This window comes from Telopea speciosissima, chromosome 8, assembly GCF_018873765.1.
Source record: "Telopea speciosissima isolate NSW1024214 ecotype Mountain lineage chromosome 8, Tspe_v1, whole genome shotgun sequence".
Taxonomy (NCBI): domain Eukaryota; kingdom Viridiplantae; phylum Streptophyta; class Magnoliopsida; order Proteales; family Proteaceae; genus Telopea; species Telopea speciosissima.
This window is the reverse complement of record NC_057923.1, coordinates 18,580,747-18,595,452: the sequence shown is the minus strand read 5'-3', so window position 1 is coordinate 18,595,452 and position 14,706 is coordinate 18,580,747. Positions and strand designations below refer to the sequence as shown.

The 14,706-nt window shown below is 42.4% G+C and overlaps 1 protein-coding gene across 1 annotated transcript in view; it reads left to right on the top strand.

Annotated features, from left to right (window-relative positions):
* LOC122670668 (DExH-box ATP-dependent RNA helicase DExH14) overlaps positions 1 to 14,706 on the top strand; it is a 178,437-nt gene that overhangs the window by 80,049 nt on the left and 83,682 nt on the right. The window contains exon 33 of the mRNA XM_043867628.1: positions 109 to 171. Within this exon, the coding sequence (XP_043723563.1) occupies positions 109 to 171 (63 nt within the window). The remainder of the gene's footprint in view (positions 1 to 108; positions 172 to 14,706) is intronic.

Genomic DNA, 14,706 nt, shown 5'->3' with positions numbered 1-14,706 from the left:
CCCCTAGCTTCTTGGTCGACATAACTGTCTGCTTAAGTTTTAGTAATCCCCCGGTTCCCTAGCTGTTGGTCAGGTAAGTCAACTGTCTGTTTTATATAATGCATGTAGGTTGGGCTTCTGATATTGGATGAGATTCACTTACTTGGGGCTGATCGTGGACCCATTCTTGAGGTATTAACTTCCCATATCATCATTCTGAACTTTGAATCACTTGGTCTGTAAGAATTCTCAATTCTCTAAATTTCATTTTTAGTGGATGCAGCCATTGACATTCAATTCTGTTTGTGCATCTCGTGCTTTTAATTTTTGTGGGCCATTTTGTAAAAAAACTAACTTGGGAAGGTTTGTGCTTTATATTTTTCCAGTCTCTGTAAATTGGGTTCCCTTAATTGTGTGACAAATCCGTGGATTTGTAAATTAAGAGAATGAAACTATTGAATTTGGCAGGTTTTTATTGTATTTTATTTTACAGTGCATCTAAACTGTAAGTCTTGCACATATTTCTGATTGAACAACAACAACAACAACATAGCCTTGTTCCAACTAAATGGGGTCGGCTAATTTCTTATTGAACATCCTCTTTTAATAAAATTAATGCACTGTCAAAAAAACCATCATATCAGCCTTTTAAATCTTACTCCACCACTTGGAAATCGAAGTATGTTCCCCTTCTCTGTCCTTCACCTCACCTGAGGGCCAGCCTCCATGGCTAGTCTCTCTGGTGTGGTGTTTCCTCCTGCTAGTTCCCCCTCCCCTCCTACCACTGATCCCTCTCCTTCCTCCTCCCCTCTTCCGAATAGTTCAGCATGGAGCGTACTATTCAGTCAAGTCCCTCCTCCTTCTAAAGATGGCCCTATCCCTCCATTTTATTGCTCCATCCACTGTTGGAAACTCAAAAATTTCCCACTGCCCCTCTAGTTTGCTCGACGATGAGGCCTGTCATTGGGAGAACTCCCTAGTTGGCCATTTCCTTTATGGCCATCCTCCGTTTCACATAGTAAAGCTGTTTCTTACAAAACATTGGAGATTACAAGGAAATATGGAAACTTACCTCATGGACAATAGTGTCTTTATCTTCAAGTTTACTGCTGAACACGTCAAGCTCTGAATCCTTGAAGGAGGACCATGGCAAGTTGGTCGAAAGCCCATCTTTCTCCGTCAATGGAACCGCCAGCTCCTGCTTCATCGCCTCGACTTGACCTCTATACCCCTGTAGATTTCTCTTCCTGAACTTCCTCTCCACTTTTGGTGCTCGAAGGGTCTCAGTGTCGTCGGCTCTGTCCTCGGTACCCCACTCTTCTTTGATGCTCGTACCAGGAGAAAGGACAACGTTGCTTTCGCCCACAAATCATAGTTGCCAAAGCGCCACCTAGGCGTCCAGGCGCGCCTTGGTTGCCTAGGCGGACACCTTGGTCGCCTACTTGCTGTCGTCTTGAATTTGGACCCTCTCCAGCGCCTTGGGACGCCGAGACGCTGTGACAACTATGCAGCAAATGTATTGATATCCTAGCATCTAAGCCTCTTCCTACTTCCATTACGGTGAAGGATGGGGAAGATTTCTCCTTCCAGCTGGACATCATCTATTACTGAAGCCCTGTGAGCCCAAGCTCGTTCCAGATGTTGTTTTAGATTGTTGTGGACGACCTCCCATTTACCAGCACCACCAACATCCGGACTCCCATACTTCTCCATTCCACCCGATATCCCCTCCTCCCCCTCATCCCTTTATCCCTGGCATGCGCTCTCCTAGCTGTGGCCAGGCCAAAACTCGCCGTTGTTGGAGACAATATGCCCAAGGGATTTCGACATCTGGCTCCCCAGGACCCAAGAGGCCACTCCATTAGCCGCCAGTCCAACCCAGTTGTCCATTCGTCCCCAATGAGTGCTAGGCAAAATTATTTTGCCCCCTATAGTCTGATGAAGCCACATGCCTCTTCACGGACCTCAATGGTCTCCTTGGTCCTTTGCGCTGCTCTGAAGTTCGCCCCTCTGCAGTCGTCAATGACAGACCTTCCTTGCCTTCTACATCTCTTTTTGACGTGGTCGTCAACACCCCCCAAACCTCGTGATCCTCTCCTCTAGATTTGTCTTCTCTTGTGGGTCCTAGCCAGCTACCCCTTTCGCTTGCAACGTTTGTCTCTCCCCCAACAACCCCAACCCTCCCCAGAAACTCTCTTGAACCTTCTTCTCTCCCGATATTTCCTAACCTCCTTAGCCCAACCCCTAGTGGGCCTTCTGGGCATTTAACCCTACGAGAGTCCACTTTCCTGTTAACCATTTGGTTGTCCCTCTTCCCTCTACACACGGAGGTCCTGGGCTGCTCCCCACTCCTCAGCCCACCCCCATCCAAGTTGGTCCCTCTGGTTTGCATTCTAGTGGGCTTGGTCAATCCTTCTTCTCCCAAGCTTGCCCCATTGCTTCTAGTCTTACAACTCCTATCCCTTCCCATCCCATGATTCCCCCTAGCCCATTGCAAGCCCTCTTTGGCCAACTCAATCCGTTCCCCTCTTCCTACCCTTGGGTTGCTTCAATTTGATCCCCAGACCAACGACCATATCCCTCCCTCTAGTCCCTTCCCGCCCTCTGCTACCCTTCATCTCCTCCTCCGTGGTTACTAGTGTCACGACACAAGCTCTCCTCCTTAACCCGCAAACCCCCCTTGGGACTATCTTTGCCTAGCAACGAGAAGATTTTGCCTCTAAGTATGGATATTCGTAACTACATCCTTTGCCAAGACAATTTGTTCGGCCGAAGTGGGCTCTCTTGAAGAATATTTTGGTTGGGTTGAGTTTAGGCCCCCTCCCCCTTAGTAGGCCCTTGCCTCTCCTTTTGTAAAGGCACGACCTTGTTATTTGTATGCTCTCCTCCCCCTTCTCTTTGCCTTTGGTAATGAATTTTTTATTCATCCAAAAAATTATTACTACTAAACAAGGACACTCCCCCTCAAGTTCGACTACCCTTACCCTCTTTGGGCCAGCCCCATGACTTTCTATGTTTCTCATAGGATCCGGTGCTTTCTTGTTGTGTGTGTGTTGGGGCATATGTGCGTTCTTGGGAGACTAGTTGGGCCGAAGGTCCGAAAACCCTCGTTAGCCACAAAAAAAAAGACACCCCCCCGCACTGTAACAATTACTCGTATTACCCACGGTAACAATCTTTAACACTTCCCCTAAATCTGGAGTATATATATCAAAGGCTTTAGCTTGGGACAACAAGAATATATAACCAGCAGAACTAGTCTTGAACATATATAGTTGTTGTAGACGCCAATAACTAATGTAGGATTCAGTTCAACTAAGAACCACTCTACAGTAGGATCTTTGATCAGATCAGTCCTTCAATCATCTTATATCTGCTGGTCTGGTATCTATGGGCTTCCAAAATCCACCATCAAAGTCATGGAATCTCTCTTCTACTCCTTCCTTTGGAAAGGTAAGGAATCTTCTAAATTCCTTCACCCGATTAGTTGGAAAACCATCTGTCTCCCTAAATCTGAAGGAGGCCTTGGTATCCGCAGGATCCTTGACTATAATATTGCCGGTATCCTGAAGCTAATTTGGAAAATCTCCACCATGCATGACTCAATCTGGGTCAATTGGGTCTACTTCTATCTCCTTAAACATGACTCCATCTGGACTGTCCCCCTCCCTGCTGACCCCTCCTTGGTCTGGTGTAAAATTCTTCTTCTCCATCCCTTAGCCCTTTCAGCCGCCGCCTCTGTGATTGCTGATGGGACCTCGCTCTCCCTTTGGCTAGTTCCCTGGCATCCCTTGGAGTCCTTTATAACCTTCTGGGAGCCCGTGCAGTCTATTCTTCTGGTATTCCCAATCTGCCTCCTCTCCACATTCATCTCCCTAGACTCTTGGTCCCCCCCTCCCCTTTCCCCTCTGTCTCTCCCTAGTCTGGGAGTCTCTCCCCCCCTCCTCCTCCCAACCCCTCTCTCTCTCAGACAAGATTACCTGGCTCTCCTCCCCTAAAAGGGGTCTTCATCTCCCTCTCTGCCTGGGACTTTTTTTAGACCCCATTCCCCCCTGGTCCCATGGTTCAAGTTGGTCTGGTTCAAAGGCTGTATACCCCGCCATAGCTTTAATGTTTGGAGAACCTTAACCTTTGCCTCCCTACCCAAGTATTTTGTCCTTCACCAACATATACCTTTCCTCCCCTCCTATGTTCTTTGTTGGAATAGCATTGAGGACGTCGATCACCTTTTGTTGTCTTGCCCCCATGCCCTCTCCATTTGACCCTGAAGTAAGAGACCTTTTTCTTTTGCCAGGGAATGCTTTTGGTTGGATAGGGTTTTTTCAGGTAGTTTGATCTGTGACACCGCCGGCAAGCTTGTTTTATTGGTTCTATATCTTACATTTGGATGGAACGGAATCTCCGAAGATGGACCTCCAACTCTCGTTCTATTGACATGATTTGGAAAGCCATCTCCTTTGATGTTAGTTCCAAGCTCCACATGCTTCCCCATACACCTCTTGTTGACTTTCCAAGGGACAGGCACATTGTTGTATCTTGGGATTATATGTTTCTCTCCTTTTGCCTCATAGCCTATCCTTTTAAGGCTTGAGGCTTGTATAGTTCACCCCCCCCTTTTTTCCCGTGTATTCTTCCCCCTCCCCCCCCCCCCCCCCTCTTCCCCCCTTTTTTTGGGGCTTTTGGTAATGATATTTTTATTCACAAAAAAAAAAAAAAAAAAAAATGATACGTTGCAGCGGAACACCAAAGACCAAATTGATTGGAAAATAATAGAAGATAAAAGGTAGAAGAAGATGGATAGATAGAAGAGAGGGGGAGGGGGTATAGGGATAGGAGGGGTTGGCTATCTCAGCCTTGTGCCTCTCACCCACAGCTATCTCAGCTGTTGAAACAATGGTCTTGGCTATCTCAGCCTGGGCATCTCACCCTTCTCAGCCTCTCTCAGAATAATGCATTGCAAAACAGCAACATAACTTCGTTCATTAAATTGTGTGGAGGCCTCTAAGGGCATTACATTATATAGGCTCAAGGGTTGAGTCCAAAATAGAAACAATAAAAATAGAAAGTCTCTAGAAGAGCTGAGACTTGAGTTACAAGTAATTGAACTTTTCTATGTAACAAAATTTGAAAGTAACAAAAATAGAAACTGTAACAGAAACAAATAATTAACAAAATAGAAACTAGATCTATGCCAAAATAGAAACTAATGAAATAACAATTAGGGATATGATATTAGCAGCATCTAATCTTCGATGCCAGTTGTCCATATAATCACAGCACTATTCACATGAACAGTAACTTAAAAAAAAAACAAATTCTGTCTTGGTTTCTTCTCTTCTTCATGCTTCTCTCTGGGCTGGGGGTGCCTTATGTGATGCTCCATCGAATCAACAAAAACTTGCCACATCATTAAACCATTTCTCCTCTCACGACAGTTGAATCCCACAACTACGCTGAGCTGGTTTTGGGGCTTGCTCTTGCGGCTACACATGGACCTGTGATCTACATCAATAACCATAGAGAGAACTTCATTCTGGTAGCAATACCAACTCAAGCACACCAATCGTCAGCAGCAATAGTAGAGAAAAGCCTTTGTGTCGAATAAATCCAACTAACGACAAAACAAAATAAGCGGCAGAGAATACCAACCACAATCCAAAATATCATAGCAGCAACAACAACATCATAAACCCTTCTCAAGAAAGGCAAGTAGAATCTTCACAAAGAAGACAGATAAAACTGCAGCATAGGTCATTGCGAACCATTGGTAAAAGTGCAATATAGGTTACTGTGGACCACTGATATAAGTGCAATATTGGTTGCTGCGAACCACTGATAAAAGTGCAGCATAGGTTGCTGCGAACCACTGATAAAAGTGCAGTATAGGTTACTACGAACCACTGATGAACATGCAGTATTGGTTACTTTGAACCACATAACACTGCATAAGGTTGCTGAAAACCACTGATAACAGCATAAGGTTGCTGCACATTCACAACATAAGATTGTTGGAAACCACTGATAACAACATAAAGTTGCTGAGAACCACATAACACAACATAAGCATGCTGGGAACCACAAGCATAGTTTGAAACCAGGTTTTAACTCGGACGAGTCGGGCCAAAATATGGCAAAACCTGGTCAAGAGTCATGTAGACCCGACCAGTATAAAAGATGACCATACTCGGTCTGAGTTTGTCGGAGTCACAAGAGACTCGATATTATACTCGAGTCACAAGAAACTTGCCGAGTCGGGTCAGAAATCTGAAACCCGTACTTGCCAGCATCTGTTGGGGCCCCATCAATCTCAGTGACCTCCATGCCAGTATGAATCATTCCAGGAACGATCTCCCTTGTCAGCTAAGAAGAGCATCCTTCGACTCCTGTGGCACCGAAGGAACGTCGTGACAACAAGAGCTACAACCTCGTCTGAACGTTAGGGTCCATACATGATTGAGTGTTGTGGTTTATCAACACCAAAGCTTAATACGTGACCATGCCAGAATCCCCCCATTCCTTGACGATTAAGTCCTCTTGTGCCACTGCATTGCAGAGCTTGACATGCTGGATAAGAACTGTCTACCAAGCCAGGCACCACCATCGGGGTTGTTGGATTGTTTGATGATAGCAACACAGACTGATGTGTTCTTGCTGAGCTTGTAGGCACAGGAGAGACCAACGGAGCTAACACCAACTACGACAAGGTTCTCCTCGGACTCAACACCTGCCATGTTTATTTCTACTTGTTAGTTGTTACGTTACGAGCTGCAACACTATTGTTAAGATTTTGGGTAAGGATGAGCGGATGATAAATGTTGAGGTTGAGAACCTTGATAGTACAAGGTTGTGAAATGGTTATGCTTTATTAGGTAACATTTACAATCGTTGGCAGATCAGCAGATGACTGTCGATTGGTGAGGTTAAGAACATTCTGTTTGACTTGATGGTCGTTAATTCTCCTATTACCAAGTCGGCTAAGTTTTTGAGAGTTCTGGTTTCAAATTTGATGGGAAAGACACTCAACTGAATGTTTGCGTTTTGTTTGTTAAAATTCCTGAATGTTAAGTCGGGCATTAAAAAAAAGCATGACCCACCTGAGTCACCAAGTTTTGAAGAGGGCAAGCCAAGTCGGAAAACCAGGTTTTCCAGCCATGACGAAAAGTAATAGTATAAGGTTGCTGCAAACAAGTAACTATATTTATAAGATAAAATTGTTGTTGAGGACATACGCAGATGACACAAACAGATAATTATAATCTTCAAATAAGTAGATGATACTACGCTGATGACACAAGTAAAAAATAGTCTTCAAATAATAATAATAATCTCCCCCTCTTGTGTAGCACTACTTGTGGACAAATAATGCTGAGGATGCAATAAAGGATAACCCACCATCATACGGCAGGAACCACCAACATCACGATGTATGAGCATCACATAAATCTCATAATCAAGAGCAGCTGCACTAGCATCAATAACAGCAATGGATCAGATCAAAGTAGATAAAGAACTAAAACGTAGGACACAAATAGGGCAGAATAGTAATAAATTAATAGCCCAAACCAGAGAGCATGGTGTCTCCCAAATTCCAAGGTTTTAGAACTCGGTTTCACCCCTGGTTTCGCCAGGCCACAAAACCGAGTTCTGCTGAGATCTTGGCGAGGTGATGTATTTTTGTCGTCTCAACTCGGTGGTGGGTTTTGGTGGCCATATGGCCAAGATAGGTCCTGAAACTTGACATCTATTCTATTTTAGGCCTTTTAAACATAATGAAAACATTAGTTTTTACAAATTCAAACCCAAAATGGCACTTTGACTTCGGACCTTAGGTTGGCAGTCTACGACGTATATGAGGTCTACCCTAGGCTATTCTACACCATGGTTCAAAATCTCGCGATATTTCGTATATCTCGAGCTTACCGAGATGCGAAATCAGGTCGAAATGAAAAAATACCATATTTCGTCGATATCTCGATGTCTCACGAGGTATCGACGAAATATGGTATTTTGGCTTAAAGTGTCACGTGAAGGGGGGCTTTAATACAATATTTCGCAGATTTCGGTCCATATTTCGACCGAGAGCTGCATTTGCTAAGGAATTTCAGTCTTTTGCCTATTCTTTCACTCTTCCAAGTTCTCATCCAACACTCTAGCCATTGTTCAAGCACATTGTTGTCGGATTTTCGCCGGTTAACTCATCGGAGGGTGATCTAAGCTCATCATCCAAGCCTTTTTCCACTATTTAAGGTAAATTCTATTTTTCTAAAACTATTTTTTTGAAAAGACTATATACAAATTTTGTTGGATGGTGATGATATTAATATATGTTGGACACCGGAGGCCGATCTATAGCCTCACGGTGTCAAAATTTTTTTTCCATATGTATTTTTTTTTTTTAATTTTCTGGTTTTAAAAATTCATTTTCCTACAATTAAAATAGGAAATAATTAGGGGTAATATGACTTAGATGGTAATGAATTAAATATATGTTAGACACCAATGGCCGATCTACAGCTTCACGGTGTCGGATTTATTTTTCTGCTCTTAAATAGTTATTTTAATTTTTGGAAATTAAGAAAAATATATAAAAAATAAAAAAAAACAGAAATAAATAAGGAAAAATATGAGTTTTAAGTTTAAAAAATAATGAAAAAATATGAAAGTAATTTCTATATGTTTTGAAATGCATTACATGTATATTATGTTTACTAATTTTTGGTTTTGTTGTGTTAGGTCAATACTTATATTAATATTATATATAAAAAATTGGTTTTAATTATGTGAAAAATATAAGGGTTAGGAGAAAACTATTAAAAAACTATACAAGTGTATTAGTAATCTAAAAGTGTCAATTGAAGTGCATCTACATTAAGTATTTTAATTATTTGTGTTACTTACATTGCAGTAAATAAGTATCATTATGGCGGATCGTGATAGACAACGTGCGAAGGGCAAGCAAAAGGTGGGGGAAAGTAGTCAACAAAGGGGGCGAGGGAACAAAGAGAACAGAGGGAACAAGAGAGACTCACACCAAAGATAAGGGACATCGCATGGTTACATGGCACTCCCATTGATGGGGATGAGAGAAAATCTATATGTAACTATTGTCACATGCAATTTATGGGAGGTGGGTCCAGTAGACTTAAACAACATCTGACTGGAGGATCTAAAGATATTGTAGGTTGTCATATGGTCCCTACTGAAGTAGCCAGGGAGATTGGTGATAGTTTGAAGGGAAAGAAGAAGAGGAAGGCTGATAAGCAAAGGATAAGAGAACAACTTGAGGATACAGTGAGGAGTTCGATGGGAGGAGGAAGACAATATAATGATGATGACTCCTCCTCCTCCTCCTCTGATGATGATGAGGACATTGCAGTACCTGATGATATACAAACAACAGAGGAGGCTAGGGATTTTAGGCGGACTGTTTTAAGGAGTAGAGTAAGTTTTCAAGATGATCAGTAGAGACAAAGAGTAGGGGGTAGTGGAGGAGCTGGCAGTTCTGGAGGCCCTAGATCTTTGAATCCTTTTAGAAGATCACAAAGTGTGAGGCCAGCCACAACACCTCTACCAGTACCAGTACCACCATCAACATCTGATCCTAAATTGCATAAGAAGAAAGGAAGTAGTCAACCCAGAATAAAAGGAGTATGGAAGGGGATGAAGGGATTGGTTAAAGAATCAATAGCTAAGTGGATGCTATACCATACAATCCCAGCAAACACAGCACAAGGCCCCCATTATGATACCATGATAGATACCATTGTAGAGGCTGGCCCAGGATTCAAGGGCCCCACCCCATATGAGGTAATGAATGTTTATCTACCTCAACAAAAGAGTGAGATTGATGAGTACATTAGTGAGATGAGAAATATGTGGGAGACATATGGGGTAACTATAATGGCAGATGGATGGACTGGGCCTACAAGAAAGTCCATCATCAATTTCATGGTTTATTGTGATGGGAGGACAGTGTTCCTCAAATCTGTGGATGCATCCAAAGAGATAAAGGATGCAAAATATATTTACAGATTATTAAAGGAAGTAGTGGAAAAAGATGTGGGTATTGAGAATGTTGTCCAGATTGTAACGGACAATGGAAGTAACTTCAAGCTGGCCGGTGAGAAGATGATGAACAATAGTAAGTACCGGCTCTTCTGGACTCCTTGTGCAGCCCATTGCATTGACTTAATGCTAAAAGATATGGGAAAGTTAAAGTTGGTGAAGACTGTGGTTGAAAGTGCAAGACAAGTCACTAACTTTGTATACAACCACTCCTATGCACTCAATCTATTGAGGGAAAAATGTGGGGGTGACTTGGTTAGGCCTGGCATCACAAGATTTGCCACCAACTACATTGCCCTCAAAAGCATTGAGACAAAGAAGGCTGGGCTGAGAAGCATGTTTGCTTCTGAGGAGTGGTTTGAATGGAAGGGTTCCAAGACTGCAAATGGGAGGGAAGCACAAGCAACGATGTCATCTGAGGACTTCTGGACCAAACTAAGCAAAGTGGTGAAAGTTTTGGAGCCAGTAGTTAAAGTTCTACGTGTTCCTGACTCCGCTTTGAAGGGCCCAACCATGCCAGTCCTATATGCTGCAATAGACTTAATGAAAGATAGTGTCTATAGTGTGGCTCCTCGCAGTAGCAAACACTTCTTAGATATCATAAATGCTCGCTAGGAGAATCAACTTATGCATCCACTGCACAAGGCTGGTGAGTAAATTTGTTTTATGTTTACTAATTCATAGTATTATTATTTACTAATTACCTATGCATTTGACAATACCTCTATTCTATATGTCATATTTCAGCATACTACTTGAACCCTAAGTATCAATATAACAATAGGCTTGGGTTGGAAACTCAACTTATTGATGCTGTGAAACAAGTAGTGAAGAAGTTGGAGTCAGATGGTGCACTACAAGCAATTTGCAACAATGAGGTGAGTTCATTTGGAAACTCAACTTATTAATGCTTTCAAATAAGTAGTGAAGAAGTACTTACTAATTTTCCACAGGGTGTAGATCAAGGTATTTAGGGATGCACTGGGAAGTTTTGGAACCGAGGTCCGCGATACAAGGCGAACACGTGGTGATGTTGGTAATTCTTTTAAGTTTTAAATTACATATGTATTGAAATTTGAAAGTTGAAACAACATTTGACACATGTCTTTTTTGTTGTAAACTTGTAATGCAGCTGAATGGTGGGTGTTGTATGGGGAATCGGCTGAAAACTTAAGAAGAATAGCAATTAAAGTCCTTGCCCAAACATGTTCTGCATTTGGTTGTGAGAGGAACTGGAGTACCTTTGCACTCATCCACTCCAAGAGGCGCAACAGATTGGGGTCTCAACGTTTATCTGAGATGGTGTATGTGCACTACAACTTGAGGCTGAAACTGCAACATATACGCATGGGACATTAAGGACAGAGGGGCACCATTGATCTAGCTGACATCTTTCAAGTTGACTCAGACGATGAGGACCCTATTGTGGATTGGGTGAGGGATAGAGGTGAGCCAGTGTTGGATGAGGAGGGAGGTAGGCCCGACCCCATGATAGCTTCTGAGATTGGTGCTGATGTGGACGAGTATATGGCTGACGAGGGTCAAATACATGCAAGGGAAGCCTTACCCATACCATTCCAGCCCACTGGTGGCAATGTTGCTGATGATGAAGACTGGTCTAAGTCCTCAAATGATGATGATGGTGATGATGGTGGTGGTGATGGTGATGCTGGTGGTGGTGATGGTGATGCTGGTGATGTTGGTGGTGGTGATGCTGGTGAAGAATTTGACGGCATGCGAGAGCGTTATGTGGTAGGCCAGGAGGCCCAGGATACGACACCTGTAGAGCCACTCTGATTCACTGGAGAGACACAGTTTGATCATGCCACACAAGATACGGACTACGGAGCACGTGCCCCCGCACCCCCACCCTCAAGAGGCCCCCTACATACATACAACAGGAAGCGTAGGGGTCGACAAACACAGTCGCAACCTGATCACATGGACATTGATAACCTATCTAGCTCTGTTGGTGGTTTGAGTATGGGTGATAGGGAGGGAGGACCGACTGGACATTGGCGTGCCCCATCTTTTGACGCACATACCACTCCATCGGCATTGGATTATGGTGCATCACAACCTTACGGTGGATATGGATATGGATCATCATCATATGGGCGTTAGTGGGGTAGGGGACTATGCCGACACTCCGTCCCATCCCAGGGACATACTGGATCATCTTTTGTAGATAACATCTTTGCATACCCTAGCGGACCTAGCTACCAACCTCACCAGCCATACATGCAGCCAATGCCATCGCCTCTTGCGCTCCAACATCATATCACAAAGATCATCTTCTTCACGGATCGGATCGATTGGTAACCCTAGCTTATATCCTAGGATAGGTTACCTACATATGTTGATGATTCCATTTACGTGACACTTGTGGATGACTACACTCATTTCTTCTCCGATTCTATACCGTGGTCCACATATGTCCTTCAAACAGAGAGCAATGGACGTTGACTCGCGAGGCATGAGTGGGATTGATCCAGGGAGGCACAAAGAACTACTATTAGCGCTTTAGCACTTGTAATTTGTAACTTAAGTTGTGATTTCATTGATCTATGAACTTGTGAGTTGTGACTTGCGAGTTGCGAGTCTTGTGACTTACTAACTTTGACACTTAGTGTATTGCCTTTAAGGCTTTAAGCGAGTTATTGAATATTATGGAGTTTATGAGAATCATAGTATTCATCAATGTGTATTGGCTTTAACTTGATATGTGATGAAGTTAAATACTATTATTAAATATTAACTGCCTAATCTATTTGTATTTAACTATTTATACATTAGGGTCGGCGACCGTATGTCAATCAAGGGTGCAAGCCCAAAACACCAATTTGAATTCACATTTTTACAATTTTATGGTTTAAATGTGTTTATTAAGCTTAAATAAGGCTGTCCATGAAGTTTCAGGCCTAGATATGGCCAAATTCCCCCCGAGATGGACCCCCGAAATATTGCAGAAAAAATGCAATATTTCGGTCATATTTCGCGATATTTTAGGTATCTCGGATATCTCGGTAGGCCCGAGATACCGAGATATCGCGAAATATTAAACCTTGTTCTACACAATATTTAGGACGCATATAATTAAAGTAGAGGGTGTAATTGTCTAAAATGACTTAAATAAGCATTAGGAATTAAAAAAATCAAACCATAAACCATTTAAGCATTAGGCATCATATTCATAATTTTTAGAAACTTGGAAAAGGACATAGATGAAACAATTACAAGTGTAAGTGTGTAACAAGTCCTACCATTTGAGAGTAGCTTAGTATTGAAACAAGTATTGATCATGTTTCTATTAAAAAATTGTTTTTGAGAAGTAATTTTTACCTAAAAATTTTCTTGAGATACTATGCAACTTCCTCTCTTTGATGTTGAAGCTTCAATGTTGAATCTACAAGCTTTAATCCCAACTTGGAGGTGAGATTTACAAAAAAATTAGACCAAATATGTGTTTTCCCTTCACAGCAGAACTAGATAAGCGAGACAGAGCCAGATTTCGAGTTTGGGGTTGAAATCTCGCCGAGAGGATGTATTTATGTCACTTAAAGTTGGTTTGAGAGCGAGATTACTCATGAGTTGTTGGCAAGATACCAAGATCTTGACCTAGATATTGTAGTTTTCCTGTATCACCTTTGGTCTCGTCTCGATAACTGGCGAAACCGAGATATTATCGAGATCTCGCTGAGATCTTGTACCATGCCAAATTCTTGTCAAATGCTCCTTGCAGAAAATAAGAATAATCCCCAAAATATTGAGTTGTCCAACTGCTGGTTTCTAATACCCTGTTGATGCAGATACTAACTGATGCATATTCCGGTGTCAAGATACCCTGTTGGGTTCTCTAATGGGCCCACTCAAACAGATAAAATCCAAATACAAGGAAGCAGTGGTAATTCTCTATTATCTTGAAGTCCAGGACCCTTAAAAGTAAACTAATAGAATATGGGATATAATGGTTAATAAATCTGAAAAGAAGGGACTTAAATTGAGAGGGCCTTTTAAAATGAATACCAACTCTGTTCTGGGAAAAACCGGGTCGAGTCGAGATCTCGGCGAGTTGGTGCATTTTAATTTTTTTTCGGACTCGAAGCCTCACCTCGGTGGGTTTTAGACCTAGGTTGGGTTTGAAACTTGGTATTCCGTCTATTTTAGGTCATTTAAACACAATGACACTGTCAGATTTTGCAAAAAACAAAGTCCAAATATGAGTTTCACTTCATTCAATTAATAGCTAAACAACTTAAATAAGAATCAGAAATGTTAAAATGATATATCAAACTGTTTGACAGTGTTACAACTATCATCACATAAACTGACTTTGAATCAAGTATTCAGTCCCCACTAGTGTCACATAGTCTTCCCATGACATAGTGTTGCTGTAATGTTGCATATAGTGCTCCACAGCAAGCATATAAGAGTTCTGTCGAGTTAGGTAAGTAAATACATAGTAGATGGGTCATTTCCATGGGTCAACCCGAGATCTTGACCTGAGATCCGAGATCTCGACCTGATATGGACAAGATGCCTCATAAAAATGGTTCAAAACGAGATCTCGAACCGAGATCCGAGATCTCGGCGAGATCTCACACTTTTGGGACTCGCCTAAGGTCTTGTCTCGTTTTTTCCAAAAACCGAGAAACTCGGCGA